The sequence below is a fragment of the Alosa sapidissima genome, chromosome 15 (assembly GCF_018492685.1).
Source record: "Alosa sapidissima isolate fAloSap1 chromosome 15, fAloSap1.pri, whole genome shotgun sequence".
NCBI lineage: Eukaryota > Metazoa > Chordata > Actinopteri > Clupeiformes > Clupeidae > Alosa > Alosa sapidissima.
In genome coordinates, this window is record NC_055971.1 from 30,048,374 (window position 1) to 30,070,098 (window position 21,725).

General features: G+C 45.0%; 2 protein-coding genes across 3 annotated transcripts in view; one reads left to right on the forward strand and one right to left on the reverse strand.

Moving 5' to 3' along the window:
• Positions 1-603: 603 nt before the first annotated feature.
• Positions 604-13,108, forward strand: srpra (SRP receptor subunit alpha). Of its 2 annotated transcripts, none has more exons than XM_042063074.1 (15): positions 604-935; positions 2,588-2,671; positions 2,827-2,990; positions 3,249-3,409; positions 4,625-4,778; positions 5,156-5,309; positions 5,608-5,720; positions 6,235-6,353; positions 6,688-6,774; positions 8,300-8,472; positions 9,359-9,572; positions 10,623-10,786; positions 11,496-11,594; positions 12,082-12,237; positions 12,273-13,108. In XM_042063074.1, the coding sequence occupies exons 1-14, from the start codon at positions 813-815 to the stop codon at positions 12,208-12,210; spliced, it is 1,938 nt and encodes a 645-aa protein (XP_041919008.1). In that variant the 5' UTR covers positions 604-812; the 3' UTR covers positions 12,211-12,237; positions 12,273-13,108. The 2 variants fall into 2 exon arrangements, with proteins under 2 accessions (XP_041919008.1, XP_041919007.1); XM_042063073.1 differs by having other exon boundaries at positions 605-935; positions 4,622-4,778.
• Positions 13,109-15,619: 2,511 nt separating this feature from the next.
• The window catches only part of fam118b (family with sequence similarity 118 member B), a 17,507-nt gene continuing 11,401 nt past the window's right edge, over positions 15,620-21,725 (reverse strand). Inside the window, exons 6-8 of the mRNA XM_042063075.1 lie at positions 17,998-18,295; positions 17,106-17,168; positions 15,620-16,380 (exon numbers count right to left, since the gene is read on the reverse strand). Coding sequence (XP_041919009.1) covers positions 16,367-16,380; positions 17,106-17,168; positions 17,998-18,295 — 375 coding nt within the window. The 3' untranslated portion in view covers positions 15,620-16,366. The remainder of the gene's footprint in view (positions 16,381-17,105; positions 17,169-17,997; positions 18,296-21,725) is intronic.

A 21,725-nucleotide genomic window follows, 5' to 3' on the forward strand; every position in this document is an offset into this window, starting at 1 on the left:
CCGCTGAAGTGTAGAAGGCCTTCATGATGGATGTAGAAACTTTGAATTTCCTTAGCTGACGAAGGAAGTAGAGTCGTTGTCTGGACTTCTTCAGAACATATTGAGTGTTAACAGTCCATGTTAGGTCTTCAGTAATGTGGACACCAAGGTATTTAAAACGTGTGACTCTCTCTACAGGTTGCCCGCTGATCATTAGTGGGGTGTAACTGTAGTTCTGCTGCTGCCTTCTGTAATCCACTACCATTTCCTTGGTTTTATTGATATTCAGTGTCAAGCTGTTAGATTGACACCACTGTGCCACCTCATCAACCTGATCCAAGTAGAGCTGTTCATTGTTGTTACTAATCAGGCCCAAGATCACTGTGTCATCTGCAAACTTGATGATGGAGGTATGACTGTAGGTGTTGAAACTACAACAATCACCCAATCAATAGGCCTATGACATTAAACAAAAAATGTTGATTCTAATTGTCTGTGAATGACTGGTTCATCCACTAGTGAATGGTACAATCTATCACTAGATGGCGTTCGTTGACTTTCTTCTAGTTGGCACTTTAAAACATGGTCTGTCAGATGACGTGGCAGGATACGTCACTTCCTACGTTCTGCAACTGACGTGTCTAAAACAGTTGTGGGAAAACCCTGGCAGGGAAATATTTGGTCAGGAGAAGTGACTGATTGTTTTCCCTGTAGACGAAATCAACTACAGAAGTTGACGTCGGATTTATAATTTATTAACTATATATTTTATTTCTATGTTTTGAGAGTGTTATCTATCCTTGTTGTGATTAACTTGAGTCCTTGTCGGCAAGATGTTGGATTTCTTCGCCATCTTCAGTAAAGGGGGTATAGTGTTGTGGTGTTTTCAGGGAGCTGGGGTTGCTGAGTCTTTTGCTGGACCTGTCAACGCTCTCATCCGATCTGTCATCCTACAGGTAAATCTAGTGGCACATGTGATGATACAAGTAGAAATCAGGTCGTCATCACCCGGTCTGCCGCCGCCGCTAACCAAAACGTGCTAACAGCTAATCTGCTTACTTGCTAACTAGCTAGCGTGCAAAGTTCGTGTTGCAATCACTGCAATTTAACTAGCTAGCAAACAAACTAGCAGGTGCAGCCACATTACCCACTGCAATATAGTTAGCCATCAAAAGGAATAAGTGATTATATAAGTTAGTGCCTTTCATAGACTTGACGTTAGTTTGACTATTAAGCGACCAAACATGTAGGCGTCCAGTCGTAAACTGTATTATTGACGTTGACGCAAAATAACAGGCAACTACTATACTATACCTACTTATACGATAAGGCTAGTGTTGTTGCTCAGTCTTCGTTTGGCAGCTTAGCTTACATGAACGTGAGCCTTCGTGCCAGCTCGCTGCATGCTGTTCATGTTGCGCAATTCTTGCTTGTAATGGGTTCTACGCCACACGTCAACCAACGTTAGTTTATACCGGTAGAGCGATCAGCTGAACCTACAATGACGGGGTTTAAAAAGCACTTTTGTTCTTTTACACATAACTTTGACTGTGAAATAGGGTTTAAATCTCATTGTTTTCGTGGGGGGCTACTGGACAGTGATTCACGACTTTACGGTTAGCTCTTACAAATCACAGACACATTCTGAACAACTTGTAAATGCTAATGAAGACAAAGTGAACTACATGAATTTGCTCATCAAAGGTTACTAGTTACAGTCTCAGTCGCTTTGGTGCTTTTCTCAGATCAGAAAGAAAATTCTCATAACTAATAGTTCAACCTCTACAACATTTAGTCGTTTGTGCACATCATAGTAGCAATTTCTCCTTCCTCTGAACAAATTGCAAATGCTTTTGGACATGTATCAGTTGCTTTCGTACAATTCTCTGCTGTTTTATAACATTATCATTTGCTTATGTCATGTCAGTCAAAATGAACTATACTTATGGATGCTGAATAGTCATTCCCAATGAAAATAATAGTCTTCATTTCATTGCTTGAGTTACATACAAAATTGTTGAACTAGTTATCAAATTCTGTCACAATGCTGTAGAATTGCAAAGAGCATACAGTAAAAATGAGTGAAACGTATAAGTGTCTTGTACTCACTTACTCCCCTAACTACAGCAATGTGTAACTTTACTGTAGTTTTCAAATGGCTGTACACGTAGTGTATAGTGCTGTTCTGAGCATTTTCAGGTAGTGTCACAGAGTTCTGACCCTTTTTTTTGCATTGGAAAACACTGAGAGAATAAACAGTTATAATGAAAACATGACAAAGCCATTTGACTATCTTGTTAATAAACAATGGTGTCAAGACTTCTCATTTTGATGACAATGGCAGTTTCATTGACATGAATACTTGCTTTTGAGGAATGGACTATCCATTTTTTTGCAGTTTTCACTAGTTGTTTAGAGAAATGCACTAACTGCTTGTGCAAATGTTAATAGTGATGTGAGAAAAGCAGCAAAGCGACTGAGAAAAACTGTAAAATATCGTCTTCATATTTCATGGCCTTCAATTGTTTGTTGTAGTTGGATTCAGTTGTGTAATTGATTTAAAGCAAGTCCTACACTGTGTTCTATCATCCCCTTATTCTCATTTTAGGAGCGCAGCGGAAACAATTCCTTCAACCACAATGCATTGACTCTAAAATACAAGCTGGACAATGAGTTTGAGCTTGTGTTTGTGGTAGGTTTGTCTTTTTTTTATATACATACATATATATATCCTCATTTATTTGGTTTAGCAGTGGTACGCTATCTACACTGCTTACTGTTATTATGACAGAGTCTAGTGAGGACATGCTTATACAACTTGGTTGATTTACTTATCTGTTGTTACAGGTGGGTTTTCAAAAAATCCTCATGCTGACCTATGTGGACAAGTTAATAGACGATATCCAACTTCACTTCAGGGATCGTTATAAGAATGAACTCGAGCAAAAGGGTGCTATTAAATATTTGATCAACGATTTTGAATTTGGAGATGATTTTGACCAGCTTCTCCGGTGAGTTCCCTAGGCCTCTTCTCTCTTTTCTCTTTTCTCAAAGCAATGAAGTAATCTGGCTAAATCACTTAAACACCTGGTGAAGACAAGAGCTCAGAGGAACCATGCTGATACGTTTCTGACTCAAAACATAACACCACATGAGGTCTAGTTGTAGAATGAGAAAGTCTGTGCAATATCTCTCTGTGCATCTAAAGCTAAACGTGTGTGTGTGTGTGTGTGTGTGTGTGTGTGTGTGTGTGTGTGTGTGTGATACAGCGAGGCAGAGGAGAGCAGCAGGGTGAAGGACCCTGTGGTCATGAGGACCTTCACACAGTCCCAGAAGTCCCAGAAAACTGTGAAGTCCATGATCGAGACAAAGGGAGGGGACAAGGGCAAGGAACATGGTGGCAAGAAGAATAAAAATGCCAAAAAAGAAGGTAGTGACCAGGATGCACGCACGCACAGATATGTTGCTAGGATGCACGCACGCACAGATATGTTGCTAGGATGCACGCACGCACGCACAGATATGTTGCTAGGATGCACGCACGCACAGATATGTTGCTAGGATGCACGCACGCACAGATATGTTGCTAGGATGCACGCACGCACGCACAGATATGTTGCTAGGATGCACGCACGCACAGATATGTTGCTAGGATGCACGCACGCACAGATATGTTGCTAGGATGCACGCACGCACAGATATGTTGCTAGGATGCATGCACGCACAGATAATACAGTAGCCAGATGAACGTCTTCTGCATAACAACTGGAATGTTGCTAGCCATGTTCAGCTACTACATACATGTACTCAGTCATGGGAAGTTATGACAAAACACAAGAAGACACTTTAGCTAATGCTCACTTCAAACAGTGACATGGTTTACTTGTGGAGGTGTTATGCACACCCACACAATTTGCTATTCAATTATGTCGTCAGATGCCACTATATACACAACCGGGCAAAAGTTTGGGGTCACATAGAATTTTCCATTCCACTCTATAATAGACAGAATAGCTGCTGAGATCAGTAGCATTGTTTTTTTTTTTTAATCAGGGCAGCAGTTTTCAGATTCAGATCAGCTTACATAATTGCAAACAGGTTCTCAACTGTTGTAGAAAAAAATGGCTGATCTTTAATGCAATGTCTACATTGCCCATTATCAGCAACCATTCACCCAATGCTCAAAAGGCACATTCTGTTTACTAATAATCTGATATCATTTTAAAAGGCTAACTGAGAAAACATTGGACACCCCTTTTGCAATTATGTACATTATGCACATAATGTAATCTGAAAACTGCTGCCCAATACTTCTGATCTTAGCTGGTATTCTGTCTATAATGGAGTGGAATGGAAATTTCTAAGTGACCCCAAACTTTTAAACGGTAGTGTACATACATACACAACCCACCCACACATACTGTATAGTTCACATAGACATCCATATTCAGACTCACAAAGTGGGCTAAGAACTTCTCGTTCTTTCTGGAAACTGTGACATTTTACAATTTCTAATTGACCCCAAACTTTTGACCGGTAGTGTAGATGGCAAACGTTAGGTGACTGCTGCAGTCCCGTAGCTTTGCGTGCGTGCGGCTGGTGGTGTTATTGGTGCGCGTGTCACATCTGTGCTCTTCTGTAGCAGAGGAAGGCGCGGGAGCTGCACCAAGCAAGTCCCCGCCCGCTTCCAAGAAGGCGGTTGTCAACGGCAACCAGGAGCTGACTAAAGAGGAAATCCTTCAGAGGAACCGGGAGGAGATGTTCCGCAGGGCGGCGGCGAAGAGTGGCAGTGCCACCAGGTATGACGTGTACTGATGCATGAGTCTCACACACACACACACACACACACACACACACACACACACACACATATCATGCACAGAGGCAAGCACACACACTCACAAGTATAACTTTACAAAATATACATAGGAACATGTACTGATGCACGTAGATATATGAACCTGATTCATACACACACACGCACATCGAGTATGTTTTGCACATGTAGTGATGCTTGCAGATGCTTCGAGATCAGAGTTCCACACATGCACACAAATGCACAGAGACCAACACACTGTAGTAGACGCGCACACACACACACATTCACACAGAAACCCTCTCATGTATGAAATCTTCTCTGGCCAACCTCGTGGACACTGCTGGTCATCTCTCACAGATCCCCCAAGCCTCTGAAGGAGAAGGAGAAGACCAAGAAGGCCAAGGTGAACCGCGTGTGGGACAACTGTGGCACCAACACCAAGGAGCTGGACCACAGCAAGAGCAACGGCTCCCAGGAGGCAGACGATATGGCCAGGGAGCAAGCTGAGCCGGTACGTACGTCAGCTTAGGAGTGAGGGGACTGTGAGGGTCTGCATCGAACTGTTGGGCAGTGGCTTGGTCAGCCTCTAGTAGACATTTGCCTTGTGGTTTAGTGATGCTGGGGCGCGTTTCCCAAAACCATTGTAGCTAACTAAGTTAGCAACTTTGTTGGTTGCAATGTAATTTCCCATTGCCAAACAAACTAAGTTGCTAACAGGTTAGCAACTATAGTTTTGGCAAATGCGCCCCTGATTGGCTTGTGGTTTTTAGTGATGCTGATTGAGTTGCTCATGATGCTTTGCCCTTCAGGAAATGCAGCTGGAGTCCATGGTTGGTGACTTGAGAGACGTGGATTATGAGTCCAGCGAACCGGAGGAAGAAGAGGAGGAGAGAGTGGTCGTCACTGAAGCCAGCAAGAAAGGGTGAGGAGCAGGTGTTATTGTTTTGTTTTGTGCTAATAACGTCTTACTGTCCATTTGCACCACTTGTCCCCCAATTTGTGTAGTTTTGTACCATTCAACTCCGAAGAAGCGTTCTGTACTTCAATTCAATTAAAAAAAACTTTATTTATCCCCGAGGGGCAATTTTCTCTATGCAGGCATAGTGACATGTAAGACATAACACAACATATAAGACAGGACAAAAGAAAGAACAGGACAGACAGGAGTGTAAGGGATTAGTCCCAGGAGAAGATGGAGGATGGTGCTTGGAGCATATTCAAGTTCAAAAGGCGAATAGCCTCAAAAGTAAAGGTGGCCTTCCTCCTACTTGTCTGTACCTGTTCCTCCTTCTTGTCTGTAAACCTGTGTCTGAGTGTGGTATGTGGTGGTGATATCAGTCCTGTACTTGTCAGTAAACCTGTGTCTGAGTGTGGTATGTGGTGGTGATGTCCGATTGTGGTGCGTGGTGGTGATGTCCTTCCTGTCTCCTGCGCAGGGCCAAGCGCGGTGGCTTCGGCGGGATGTTCGGGATGCTCAAGGGCCTGGTGGGCTCCAAGAGTCTGAGCCAAGAGGACATGGAGCCCGTCCTGGACAAGATGAAGGACCACCTCATCGGTACGCTCACCTACACCATACTCCGGATTCGCTCCACAGAGTGGTCACATTTGTCCACTGACTGCTCAGCTTACATAGCGTGCTTGTGTTTTTTTGTTGCTACCAATTTAAGGTTTGAGTTTACAGAAGAACAATCAAGTAGAATACAAAAATAGATTATCCTAGTCTGCTGATGAGTAGTATTTTCCTATATGAAACCAATCAAGATACTAATCAGTATGTGATAAACAACTTCGAGTTTATACTGTATTTAGTTGTAATGGCTGTTTTGGTGTGTCTGACTGTTTTATTGATAAGATACGATTTGGGTTTATTTGTATTTTTCTGTCTCCAGCTAAGAATGTAGCAGCTGACATTGCTGTTCAGCTTTGTGACTCAGTGGCCAAGAAGCTGGAGGGCAAAGTCATGGGCACCTTCACCAGTAAGTACACCGTACACACACACACACACACACACACACACACACACACACACACACACACACACACACACAGAGACATACACACACAGAGACATACACACACAGACATATGCACGCACGCACACACGCACGCACATACACATACATGCGTATCTTACATTTTAATTCTTTATTTAAATCCACCAATCAAATCAAAACACGCACAACACCTGCACCTAAAATCTGAAATGTTGGATGTTTAGATTTGTTCAGTGTTATGTGTGTATCGGCTCATCGTTCCCTGCCACGTGCTAGCATTTTCCTTACATCTGAGAATTCACTCGCCTGAGTACACACACACACACACACACACACACACACGTTTCCAACCACATGCTAGCATTTTCCTTACATCTGAGAATTCACTCGCCTGAGTACACACACACACACACACACACACACACACACACACACACACACACACACACACACACACACACACACACACACACACACACACACACACACACGTTTCCAACCACATGCTAGCATTGACCTTACATCTGAGAGTCCGCTCGCATGTGGGGAACAACTGGCCTTTCCCTTAGCGATAACACACAGATAAACCGTGCTTATCGAGGCCCTTGACCAGCGCAGCCCCGGACGGCCTGCAAAACAACCTGATATAGAAATAAGATGGCTCTAGAGCATGTGGCTCTCTGCCTGCTGGCCAGCTCAGTAGCTGACTTGTCCATGGAAATGTTAGACATGGTCGAAATTCTATTTTAATGTCTCCCTGCATGCAGAGGTTATCACATCGAGCTAAAACATTGATCTTTCAGACTTTAGATTTTAATCCGAGGCTGCAGACCAAATGAATGAGTTGTCCACCCTAGACAGTGTCCTGAGAGGAAAGGCACCCAGACACAAACAGTAGTAAACACTGTTGGTCATTCTGCGGTTTCCCAGCAGGCCCTTGCGCTAGCCGACTGTGATATTTGTGTGTGTATTTCAGTAAGGCTTGACGTGGCATACCACTGGACTGTTTTGTATCCATCTGTGAAGTCATGGCTTCGACAGTACTGTTCATCATTTATGTGTCTGTGTGTGGCAGCCAGTCTCTTTGAATGTGTCTGTGTGTATCTGTGTCTGTGTGTGTGTGTTTTGTGTGTCTGTATCTGTGTGGCAGCCAGTCTCTTTTTGTTTGTTTGTTTGTGTGTGTGTGTGTTTTTGTGTGCATCTTCACGTAACCCGTAATCACATAATTTGTACATCTGTCCTTTTTGAGGCAGCCTGAGCAGTAAAGCAGGCTATGTCTGCTGCGGGTTTTGTGTGTTGCGCGTCTAGCCTGTGTGTATGTGTTTGTGCATGCTCCTAAAGCTGTGGCCTCAACTGTGTGTGTGTGTGTGTGTGTGTGTGTTTTTTATGATGCTTGTCTAACCCGTGTGTGTGCTGAAGCGGTGGCCTGGAAACTAAACCAGGCTGTGTGTGTATTTTGGTGTATTGGTTGCTTGTCTAACGTGTGTGTGTGTGTGTGTTCCTGCAGCTGTGGCCTCGACCGTAAAGCAGGCTCTGCAGGAGTCTCTGGTGCAGATCCTGCAGCCCAAGCGGCGTGTGGACATCCTGAGGGACGTACTGGAGGCCCGCTCCCAGCGCAAGCCCTTCGTCATCACCTTCTGCGGCGTAAACGGCGTGGGCAAGTCCACCAACCTCGCCAAGGTCAGACACCTCCACCAACACCACCTGTCCCAGCCATCCTCCACCCTCCCTGCCTCTTCAGAGGCCTCTATTCACCTCCACCCTCCCTGCCTCTTCAGAGGCCTCCATTCACCCAGAACAGACGCTCTGACCGGGCGATACACACAGTTGCGTGAGTTGCAGTGCTGGAGATGCATCCCGTTCACTTTGGCTTGCGTCATCCATTGCCGAACTGAATTGTGGGTCCGTCGCGTTGCTCCCGTCGCTCGCGTTGAGAAGTTCAGCTGTTGCTGCACCGACGGACGGCACCAGCCAATCAAATTACGGTTATACTTCAAGTCATTTGCATAGCTACCGTCGGGAACATCCACTGGCATGCGTTGACGGACCGCAACTGTGTGTAGAAGCCTTAATGAGTTGTAATGAGCATTTATGACGTACCGTTCCAGTTACATTATCCCCTCAGCAGCAGCAGAGCAGAGGAATCCGAATCATTGAAATGGAACCCAAAAGGCATTGGCACAGTTCTCCATCTAGAGTCGTTGGTTCTTCCATGTTCTGAACTCCATGGTTATCAATGGGTGCCATTCATCTGCATTACAAAAGGCCCCTGGAAGTCCCCATAGTTTCACTTCCTCTTCCCTCTTTGACAATAACTGAAATGTGGGCTATACAAACGTATGGTTGTGTGACGTGTGTACACATACAAGGTACATACTGCACCTGCAACTTTGTACCTCAGTTAATGATTTATGTTTATGGTTACTTGATGCGTTTATCCAAAGCCGCTTTCAGCATAGTATGCTAATAATGATAAACAGACAGTGAATGGTACACTATCAGTCATTATGTTAATTAAAGTTGAATGGAAATGGAAAAGTTTTAATTGATCTTGTTATTGCTGTAGATCTCGTACTGGCTGATCGAGAACGGCTTCAGCGTGCTGATCGCGGCGTGCGACACGTTCCGAGCGGGGGCGGTCGAGCAGCTGCGGACCCACCAGCGGCGCCTCAACTCGCTGCATCCTCCGGAGAAACGCGCGGGCCGCCACGCTGTGCAGCTCTTCGAGAAGGGCTACGGCAAGGACGCCGCCGGCATCGCCATGGAGGCTATCGCCTTTGGTAAACACCCACCGGCTACACACCCCACCTAGCCTTACTGCCCCTCTCTCCCCCACCTAGCCTTACTGCCCCTCTCTCCCTCACCCCACCTAGCCTTACTGCCCCTCTCCCCCACCTAGCCTTACTGCCCCTCTCTCCCTCACCCCACCCTACCCAGTACTACTGCCCCTCTCTACCCCACCCCACCCTACCCAGTTCTACTGCCCCTCTCTACCCTACCTAGTTCTAGTGCCACTCTCTCCCCCACCCCACCCTACCCAGTTCTACTGCCCCTCTCTACCCTACCCAGTACTACTGCCCCTCTACCCTTTGCTCACATAATCGGTATAATGATATTTTGTTGTTAGTTTGACTATCTGCAACTAGTTATGTCATGGCACTTCATCTTATGTACTGATGTGTCTAGTCCTGTGTGTGTGTGTGTGTCCGTCCGTGTTGCTGGTGTCCCAAAATGAGATGTCAGGTTCACCTTGTCGTGCAGCCTTTGCACCTTGGCAGGGGAGCTGTCCTAATTAGGCTTCAGAGGGTTCTGCTGGCCCTGTTTCCAGCCACTAGGCACTCAGTGTGTGTGTGTCTCTGTGTGTGTGTGTGTCTCTGTGTGTGTGTGTGTCTCTGTGTGTGTGTGTGTGTGTCTCTGTGTGCGTGTGTGTGTCTCTGCGTGTGTGTGTCTCTGCGTGTGTGTGTCTCTGCCTGTGTGTGTGTATATCTCTGTGTGTGTGTGTGTGTGTGTGTGTGTGTGTGTATCTCTGTGTGTGTATCTGTGTGTGTGTGTGTGTGTGTGTGTGTGGTAATAATGCTATAGTACAGTTTCTGTGAATCACTGGAAATGCCTCAAGCAACAACCCAACTATGTAACCAAAACACATCAATACATGTTTTATCAATGTGTGTATGTGTGTGTGTGTGTTTGGTTCTGGTTATTTACCTGGTAATCTAAGTAAAAGCATATTTTTCTAATACTGTCTGTCTCTGTGTGTGTGTGTGTGCGTGCATGTGTGCGTGCGTGTGTGTGTGTGTGTGTGTGTGTGTGTGTGTGTACCCTTGGCCCAGCTCGTAACCAGGGCTTTGACGTGGTGCTGGTGGACACGGCGGGACGCATGCAGGACAACGCTCCGCTGATGACCGCGCTGGCCAAGCTCATCGCCGTCAACACCCCCGACCTGGTGCTGTTCGTGGGCGAGGCCTTGGTGGGCAACGAGGCCGTGGACCAGCTGGTGAGTGAGCTCCGTGTTACGATCCGTGCTACGATCCGTGCTACAATCTGTGCTACTCGTGCTACTTTTACTTTGTGCTACTAGTGCAGTCGGTTTGATCCATGAAACAAGTAATTTCCAGAGATCTCCTGCAGATGGCGATGTGTAGCTACATGCTGCCTGAGTTTGTATTGACCACCATAGACCAGGCAGTCCTGTTTTGAGACCCGAGTAAAAAGTTTGCATTCAAAGCCAAGTGCCATTGTGTGACAGTGAGATCCTATTTAATTTTATTTTTGCTTATCCATGACTTACTGTTTATCTTTAATATATAAGATATAATATATAGATTTAAGATATAATCTATAGTAGTTCTATGGTAGTTTTTAACACCTCTATGGTGTTCTGTAATACCTCTATAATATCCTGTTCCTGTGGAATGGAAATGTATTTATTTAAAACAGGGACAATGCACAAATAAACATTTAAAAATCTTGTAATACAAGAGAATATGTCTTGAGCCAGGTTATAGCAACAATGATCTGGATTATCAGTGTGTTCATGGGGTGGTGTGTGGTGTGGATTATCAGTGTGTGTTCATGGGGTGATGTGGATTATCAGTGTGCTCATGGGGTGATGTGGATTATCAGTGTGTGTTCATGGGGTGATGTGGATGGATGGGGTGATGGGTGGTGTGGTTGATCAGTGCATCTGTTCTGTCCTCCTCCAGGTGAAGTTTAATCAGGCACTGGCTGACCACTCCATGTCTGATAGGCCCCGCCTTATCGATGGCATCGTCCTCACCAAGTTCGACACCATTGATGACAAGGTGAAGCTACAGGGCAGGGGTGGGGGGTGCAGGGGTGATACTTGACTGCCTTTCCTATCTTATTATTTCCTGTGAAGCACTTAGTGGCCCTTGACTGTGAAAAGTGCTATGAATAAAGTTGACTTACTTAATATAGCCTCACCCTTCTGGTTACATCTACAAAGCCATCAATACACCCTCACTACAGACATCCTCATTGTCTTGAGTCAGTGTTTCCCATACATTGACATATTTGTTGCGGCCCACCACAATATCAACATTGACCACCACACAATGATTTTCCAGGTTGTACTAAATTGTGCTTAAATCTGGTTAGCATCATAACCAGCTGTGCTAATTTGTTAAAAACTGTTGCATTCAAGTTAATTCGGCAAACCAACCACCACAAATGGAATTCAGTTGTCTGGGAAACACTGATTGTGTCATTATGTGTTTAGTGTTTTTGAGGTCAAAATGGCTGACCTATCTCTTCTACTCTTCTGCTCAGGTTGGTGCCGCTATCTCCATGACCTACATCACCGGTCAGCCAATTGTGTTTGTGGGCACTGGGCAGACCTACCACGACCTGCGCAGCCTCAACGCCCGCGCCGTGGTCAGCGCCCTCATGAAGGCCTAAGAGACGCCCACCGCCCTAGCAGGATCTCCCCCACCCACCCACCCCACCCCACCCCACCCTACCCCACCCTACCCCACCCTCATGTCCGTCCCTGGCGCTCTGAAACCAGATCTTGGAGGGCCACCATGTGTAGAGGATTTTTCAATTTCTCACGAGTCAAGCCAACCACCTGATTTAATCTGATTTATCCAAACATGGTCTTAAGAGTACCACAATGATGAAGTGAATACCATAAAGCGATGTTTGTCATTCTCCCTCCAACAAGAACATCTGGATTTAGAAATGAATACATAGCTATATTTATTTTATTTTATTCCCTCTTACTTGTAGTATCAAAATTGAATTGAAAAGTCTTAATTTTTTGTCCAGACAACTAGCCCATTAGAATAGGTGAGCATCCATATTTAGGTGCATCCTGAATTTGAAAACATGGTGGCCCTCCCTATCTTCCTCCTGCAAGATGTAGTAGTCCCTGATACTCAATGACTGAACCCCCAACCCCCCTGGAAACCAACCAATCCACCAGCCGCAGTCCCGATGGCGGCCAGTGTGAGGCGCTCTGCCCTGCCCTGCCCTGCCAAGAGGCCATGCCAGATCTCAGTGGCCCCTGCGGACCCTGAGACCACTCTTCTCCATCGGTCTGATGCCCCGCCTCATCGCTCGGACGCTTCTCATGCATAGCAGCTTTCACCCAGCCGCCATGGAGGAGGAGGAGGGCATGAGGACTTTCAGCAAGCAACCATGTCACGCACGCACACACGCACACACACTTTTGTTTCCCTCCCTCCTGGTTATGATGTGGGGCCAAAGAAGTATATGTGCAGTTTTGATAGCTCTTTATGAATAAAAAAAAATACAAAAGAACGAGTAAAACATAAATACCTGGATATAAAAAAAACAAACAAAAAAATAAAACAAAGGGTAATATATTCCTCATTTTATTTTGTTTATCTTGTCTGAGTTATTTGGCATTAGCATGAAGTCAATGTGTTACAGGCCTCCGTATATAACCAAGCAAAACCTATTCCGATGTAACGAGAACGCACATTTAGGTTAAGATGTGACTATTGCACATGGCGTCGTCCACCAGTGTTCATCACACCTGTGCCTGTTACTGGCTTGTTCAGGGTCAGCAGCAGGTCAGTCTTGCTGAATACTCCTCATTCAGTCTGCCCCCTCTCTCCAGCGAGCTGCTGAAAACTGCCTATTTGACCATAGTGCCTATGCTCCCACAGCCCCATGATGCATCTGACACTGCATGGGCATCTCTACTGTCTGTTTTCTTTCCTTGTTGTGTTCATTTGAGTCTGGGGGAAAAAAGAAAGCAAGACTTCCACTACTCTTTCCAAAGCCCTCCCATCTCAGAAGAACCCTCTCTCTCTCACTCGGCCACTCAATCTCCTCTGTCCTCTTCCTGGTCTCCGTTCTGTGCTCGATGGCCTGGATGGGGAGACATTCCTATTCTAGAATGTTCTGGATAGGAAGAGATTCCAATTCTAGAATGCTCTGGATGGGAAGAGATTCCAATTCTAGAATGTTCTGGATGGGGAGACATTCCTATTCTAGAATGTCCCGGATGGGGAGACATTCCTATTCTAGAATGCTCTGGATGGGGAGAGATTCCTATTGTAGAATGTTCTGGATGGGGAGACATTCCTATTCTAGAATGCTCTCTCCTCCATTCATGTCTGTCAGGTCACAGGTGACGAGAAGAGAAAAGGCCGATTTGGACCTGATCTACTGACTCGACTCACAAAGACAATTTGACTTGGAAATGTATGACAATGACAATGCAAAACCAACAACCCGAACCTCCACAGCCCAGGTCATTTGATGGTGAGACTTCTGGGACATCTCAAACCATCAGTCTTAACCCCTTTTCTCTCGTGCTGTCCAGCCTTGTCTCGTTTTCTCACTTATTTCCCTTCCCAACCTGTTACTGCACAGATTCCATATTAACTACTGGCGGCCCTTCTCTTGCTTTAAGTTCTTACTTTCTCTTCACCCCCCATACACATCTGTTTTCCTTTAAGGCATGTTGTGCAACTGAAACATTAATCAAGAGTCTAGTTTTGGCAGGGATCAAAAATGAATGTACCTCTTCTGTTCTTCAGTATATTTTAGTTGATGTGATGGAATAGAATGGAAACCCATTGATGGTAAGCTTGCCTGGTGAAAATTGATGCCCGGCAGCGAAAGCAGCAAAATAAGTTAGGTAAATTCTTTGAATGAATTTATTTGGGGGGGGGCAAAAAGTTGTGGTTCTGACATTGTAATTTCGTTCATGTACTAACTGGAAGATGTTTCGAACAGTATTATGACTCAAATCAGAGATGAGGAACACTGATGTTGTGGCATTACCCTTTCATTTTTTTTTCTTGTCCATTTTGACCCCTGACCTGACTGTCCCACTTTGATTTGCAGTAGTGCAACATGCACAGAGAGCAACATAAAGAACATTTTGTCATAATTTATGAGAATGTACAAACATTTCTTAAATAAAGCTGCTGTTATAACCCATGACTGTCGGTGTCATTTGATGCCCATCCAAAGTGTCATTTTCAAAGTACGTAAATTACATTACAGTTATTTCCACTAGTAGAAAGTACAATCCATGCAGAGTACATACATAAAAATGTCTTCTGTAATTACCTCCTTGCACCACTGACATTAAATGTCGCTGAACTATAAGTTTATATGCTCTTTTAATCCCGTGAGGGAAATTTGGTCTCTGCATTTATCCCAATCCATGAATTAGTGAAACATACTAAGCACACAGTGAGGTGAAGCTCACACTAATCCCGGAGCAGTGAGCTGCCTGCTACAACAGCGGCGCTCGGGGAGCAGTGAGGGGATAGGTGCCTTGCTCAAGGGCACTTCAGCCGTGCATACTGGTCGGGGTTCCAACCGGCAACCCTCCGGTTACAAGTCCGAAGCGCTAACCAGTAGGCCACGGCTGCCCACAATGAGGACAAGGATGTGTTTTACTATATATTAAATAATTTGTGTATATACTAGTCTGGAAATCCAGACCCAAATCTAGAAAGATTTAGAGTCTAGCTATGAATAATGAAAATGCCCCAACTCGAGGGGTGGCACCAAGCATGCATTTGAAAATATCACTGTACACAATTGGATAACACTGACCAATGTTTACTGACTGATTCTGAGATTCTGAGTTCAATTGAATGATTGCCAGATTGACTCGCTGAGCAAATTCAAATTGTGCTCTCGCGATAACTCTGGATTTCTAGGATATATCTATTCAGCTCTGGAAAAAATAACAGACCGCTGCACATTTTTCATACATCATCCTATGGTTGCTGAGTGACATTCGAATGAGTTGACAGTCATATTCAAAATTAAGAGACGACTGCAAATTTGAATTAGAAGCAACACAGCACATCCATATTTTCAATTTCTTTATTCTAAAATAGAGCTTATAAATACCTAATGATAACAGTATTGACAAAAGGAACACATGCAGTAGCTCTTTCTTTTCTTTTTTTTTTTTTACAAAATACAAAAAGTCAGCCATTAAGAAATTCACCAGTTTTTTTTTCTTCTTTGTTTTTTTATGCTCGAAGTGAAAGCTTCAACTCCGTAATGCCTTCTACATCACATTCTCTTGGAGCAACAGACAGACTGACAGTCACAGCCTGTTATAGTGTAATGTCTGAGTACTGACAGCACGGAGTTCCAGTCTCTAATCGTCTATGGCTCTTAATCATCCTCCTGGTTTCAGTCCTCAGAACAGCTGATGCTTTAAGGCACAGGGCATAGACCAAGAATGGGGGGGGGGGGGGGGGGGTGTTGAAGTCCGTAGCATCCCAGGAAACACACACACACGCCACAAAATACAAATCAAGGTGTGTTGAAACAGTCTTCTTACTTGCGTGTTTGGCTTTATCACTTGATCACTGTGTGCTTCAGCACAGTCAGTCTGTGATGGGGCAATGGTCAGGACTGCCAGTGCTGTGATGGGGCAATGGTCAGGTGTTGTGAGTGGGGATACAGGGGGGGTTAGGATGTTATGGGATTTCTTCTGCCATCCATCCGTGTACGGTAGACCTGAGGAGGAAGAGGAGGAAGTACGGCTACTCTACGGGGACACACTGTGCAGGGAAAAACCTGAGACTCCCCACTCCTGTGCCTGTCAAGAGTGCTCGTCTGGACAAAGAGAAGAAGCACAGCTGTGGTGAACAATGTTTTCTCTCCCTCTCTCTCTCTCTCTAAATTCATATTCATAACAGTTAAGTGTGTTTAAACAGACGAGAAACAAACACAAGTATTACACAAACACATTAGACACTTAGACACTAACACCTGAAGCCATAATCCAGTGAGACTACCAATGCTTGCTGAAAATGGCAAATAGGGACTTTTTGGGACTTCTGTGCCTCTTGTGGACAGGTGTATTGGAGAAGACCAGATGTTGACAACCATGCAACTAGAAAGACTCCCGCACACCCATTTCATTTACAAAGTTACATTTATTGTAAACTACAGCTAAGATAACCTGAGGAAGATAAGATAACATGACAAAGGTCTAAGGACCAAAATGTAGTTTACAATAAATGTGACAATGCATTGGGAGTCTTTCTAGTTCCATGGCTGACTGATCATACCATGACACTGACAGTCACATATACGCACTATACAAGAATGCCAGTATACGTAGTCAAATTAGCCGCACATCTCTTCGATTTGAGGTTTTATATGTCATATGCATAGTCAAATAGCCTGTACCCTGCACCTGTCTGTAGGGTTGCCATTCAGGCAGCATGCACGGAGAGAAAGACATTTACACAGACACACATCCAGAGGGTGCACAGTCATGCAAAGCAGATCCTTTGGGTGGAGAGGCCACAGGCATGCGAGGCATGAGGCCTAACCTTGCAGGAGACTCTTCTGTGAGCTGAAGCCATTTTGAGATTCCTCCTCGTTGTAGGGAGACCCTGACGAGACACAGAAGACAACGGTTATAAAGTAGTATAGTATATATACTCTTTTGATCCTGTGAGGGAAATTTGGTCTCTGCATTTATCCCAATCCGTGAATTAGTGAAACACACAGTGCACACACAGTGAGGTGAAGCACACACTAATCCTGACGCAGTGAGCTACCTGCTAGAGCGCCGCTCGGGGAGCAGTGAGGGGTTAGGTGCCTTGCTCAAGGGCACTTCAGCCGTTCCTACTGGTCGGGGTTCAAACCGGCAACCCTCCGGTTACAAGTTCGAAGCGCTAACCAGTAGGCCACGGCTGCCCCGTATGGTGTGTATGACGAGCAATTCCACACACCTACACCGATAAATCACAGCTGTACACTTCCTCTAAGAACACACTGGGAGCTGTCTGTCTATGTGGCATAGGAGGTCTGTGGTACCAGAGTCAGCAATGGTCCAATCAATGATTTCATCTTGTAATGTTAAATCAAACAGCTTTTCTGTAAGGCATAAAAGGCTGAACACAGACACTTGCTTCGACTCGTGAGACGCACCGGGGGAATGAAGGAAGTGTCTGAGGTCGATCTTTACCATGACCCCATCATGACCCCATGGCCAAGAGCTGGTGGGGAATGAGACCTCGTTTTGGCCCACTGACCCTAAACAAGCGGGTTATTAACATGTCTGAGCATACTGAGCATGAGATCCTGAGCAGACCGGCTTGACCCGGATCCCACAGTCTCAGACATAAACAAACAAAAACATGCAAGAGTGTGTGTGTTTGTGTGTGTGTGTGGGGGGGGGTTATTAATATAACTAAACTAAACTGTCAAGGTCCTCACCCCAGCCGTTAGACTCCGAGGCGTGGTTGCAGATCTCAAAGGCCAGCCGTTCAAAGTAGTCGGGCAGGTCGGTGTACTCGTCGCCATAGGAGATGACCTTGATGCCCTTGTCGAGCATGTTGTCGCGGAGCTTCTTGAACTCGTCCACGTCCTCGCGGCGCACCAGCATGAAGTGCTCCAGGTCCGACTTGTGCTTGACCGCCTCCAGGAAGAGCGCCTGGAAGGTGGTGTCGTCCACCGTGCGGCCGCAGCCCAGGAACACAAACGACTTGGTCTCGTACAGCTTCTGGATCTCTCTCTGAAGGGGGGCGGGGGCGGGTTGGAATGAGAAAGGGAGACAACATTCGGACAACATTGAGATACCGGTGCAAACTAAGCTGTAAGAAAGACAGATACAGAAAGACTTTTTTCTCACTGTAAATAGCACTTTATAATGACTACCCCCCACGAGCAGGAGAGTGGAATAATATTTTTTGAATAATTTATGTATGTATGCATATGTGAATGTGTTTGTATAGCTGCTGGAACACTGTAATTTCCCTTTGGAGATGAATAAAGTGTCTGTCTGTCTGTCTGTCTGTCTGTCTGTCTGTCTGTCTGTCTGTCTGTCTGTCTGTCTGTCTGTCTGTCTGTCTGTCTGTCTGTCTTTATGTCTACCTAGAGACCCTAACCCCTATAACTGGTTAGTAAAGACAATGAGAAAACAAACATCCTACATCCGGCTCCTAGTCTGGATTATCATGTAGGAAGACCAAGATATGGTGACCCTTGACCCCTGTACCTTGTTTGAAAATGTGAAGTAAGTACCCTCTGGCCCCTATGGGAGGCGTGGGTTAAAAAGCACAAACCTTTGAAAGGGAGAAAGATGACAAGAGGTAGAGAAGGACAGAAGGGGAGACCACGGGAGAAGGGAAGAGGGAGACTCAACTGGACGACAGTGAGGAAGAGTCACTGGTACAATTGCTGGGTCTCCCTTTGGAGGGAGAGATGGAACAGGAGGGCAAGACAGACAGAGGGGGAGAGAGGTGGACTAGGGAGGGGGAGAGACGGGGACAAGAGGGGGGAGAGACGGGGACAAGAGGGGGGAGAGGGGTGGACAAGGACTGTGAACTGGACAACTCAGAGGAAACCTTTGTTCTGGTCAATGTTCTGGCTCTACCATTGAATAGGCACATGGAACAGATATTCTGCATTTTCTCCTCGGAGATCAATAACCCAATCTATGTAAGAAGAGGGAGAGAGACGAACTGGCTTCTGGCTCAAGAGGGAGGCTTTGTTTACTTAAGTTTGCTGGAATGACCAGGACTGGTACCGGGAAAACTCCTTTTCCTGGTTCACTTCCCGAATGCCATCACACCTTTAACTACAGATTTTAAAGGGCCGCTCTGTAACTCTAGTCATTTCTTCCACAATTCTCACTTTTGTTGTCGCATGTTCTCTACAGAGCTCCCCTACAGCTTTAAAGTGCTATTTCACAACCGTCTTTTTGGTTTTTCGCTGGCACTGTCATGATGATAAACATCTAAAATATTAAGCCATCGCTGCTTGGGGCGGCAGGAGGTAGGAGTCGTCCAGCAACTGGAAGGTTGCTGGTTCGAGCCCAACTCCTCCCGACCCTTTCGAAGTGTCCTTGAGCAAGACCCTTAACCCCAGTGCTCCCAATGGGCAGGTTGGTGCCTTGCATGGCAGTCTCCGCCATCAGTGTGTGTGTGAATGTGAGGCACGACTATGTAAAGTGCTTTGGGTGCTCGCAGTAGACGAAAATAGTGTTACATAAATGCAGTTTATAGTTACAGTTTAGCCCCTCACAAGACTTCCTGATTCAGACTTTGCCGGGACTCAAGTGTAGATCTTGCAAGGCTGGTTTTCCGCTAGGAGACAGTAGGGTAAGCAGGGAAATCCGCCATTTTAGCCACAACAGGTCATTTAACCATCCCAATGTTTTCTAAACTGTTTTATTAAGTTGAAAGGCAGTGACAAAGCATGTGCTCAGACAAAGAGTGTACTTGCGTGATTGCATCTTAACCCCAGTAACCAGTCATACCAGTATCACAAGGAAGTCTTGGCCTCAAGGAAGTTTTCATAGATGTTATCTGAATGAACATAGTCGGCACTCAGTTACAAACACAAACACTCATGGTTCGAATTACGGTGGGTATTGGGAGGGTCCGACCCCCCTAGATGAGACTTGGACCGCCCCCCCCCCCCCCAAAAGGGATGAAAATAATAGTTTGGGAGGTACTGAAAAAACTGTAATAAAATTGAATGTTATCCAATATTGCATGTAAATGCAGTATTACCATCACATACAACAATTCAGGATATAATCTAATGAAATACGATTTTCAAACCCTCACCCCCATTGGGCTGTACCATTTCTCTGGTACGTTCAGACTGTATTGTTTGCTATGATATAATACTGACGAATTAAAACAAATGCACAGTGTAGTAGGCTGCAAAAGCCTGAAACAAGCGGTGGCCAACTGGCCATAAATTTGTCTAATATTTCACTGCCTTTGTAACATAGTGATAGCCAACCTTAGAAAAACATTGAGTAGCAAGATCGCTATGGTTTAACCGTAGGTCTCCCTTCCACTCAGCGGCCACAACCATCGCTGCTTCTTAGCTTAAAAATCAGGCCTACAATCACACGCCATAGGATGAGTTCCATAGATATACTGACACGGGGAGAGGTTTAATGAGGCGATTTATCATTTTGTACAATTTCATTCTTAATATCTTAACAAGAGGGAATTTGCACTAATATTCAGGGAATTTCGCATGTACTGTAGATAACCTTTTTTTACGCAAATGCCCATACGCTACGTGAACATATAATAATCAATTGGGCGTCAAATGTCTTTCCTCGTTGCCATTATTATAGATCAGCCTTTCTTAAAAGTGTTTTGCTGCACAAACGTTTTGTGATATAATAGACATCCCAACCTGCAAAAAGTAATTTCAGGGAGGTATCCCTAAACTTTAATCTACTTAGATACTGAAATACAGTTTGTTGTTTCTTCAATAATGTCTAGTCAATAATGTCTAGTCAGATTTTGGAAGTTTGGTCTTTTCATGTAGCCTTGGCAACTAGCCATCTAATATAGGCCTAAATAATATAGATTAAATGACACTTGTTAAACTCACCTCAACATGTCTTTTGCAATCATTTAACCCGCCTTGGGCAATGCACTGTTATAAACAGTGCAGCGTGCAAGACTATTTTTTACTATTATGAGACAAGGATACACTTTCGTGCAGTCTGATGTGAAATGGGTCTTAAATGTTCCTTTTTGGGGGGGCAGTGGCTCTTGTTCCTAGATACACTGAAATTAGGAATTTAGTTCGGGATAAAAGAGATAAAATCCCGCCTGCACTGAAAACTGATTGGTCAAGATGCGTCTTAGATGCGTTGCAAGCACATACGCACAACCCCTCTCTCTATCCCTCTCCATCATCTGTGCGCTACACTCAGATCGCCTCACACGCCATTTGAAGTTTCGGTCTCGCGTGTGTGTTCTTGCTTGCTTGTTCTAGATTCCGGGAGATTGTATCTCATTTGCGGGCGCCAGGGAGGCGCTATCAATATGCGGAAGACTTAGAATGTCTGATATAACACCAGGCACAAAATGATATAAAATGCCTAGGCTAAACAACGTGAAGATATTTGTTTTCCAACCGTGAACAAGTCATTTTTTATTTGCATGTTTTGCAGGCTTAGGCTATCC

Bases quoted from the DNA above. Each gene is read 5' to 3' on its own strand.
- srpra (XM_042063073.1), top strand. From the start codon at position 813: ATGTTGGATTTCTTCGCCATCTTCAGTAAAGGGGGTATAGTGTTGTGG. The intron at 5,721-6,234 runs GTGAGGAGCAGG...TCTCCTGCGCAG, and splicing joins ACTGAAGCCAGCAAGAAAGG to GGCCAAGCGCGGTGGCTTCG. The intron at 11,595-12,081 runs GTGAAGCTACAG...TCTTCTGCTCAG, and splicing joins TCGACACCATTGATGACAAG to GTTGGTGCCGCTATCTCCAT.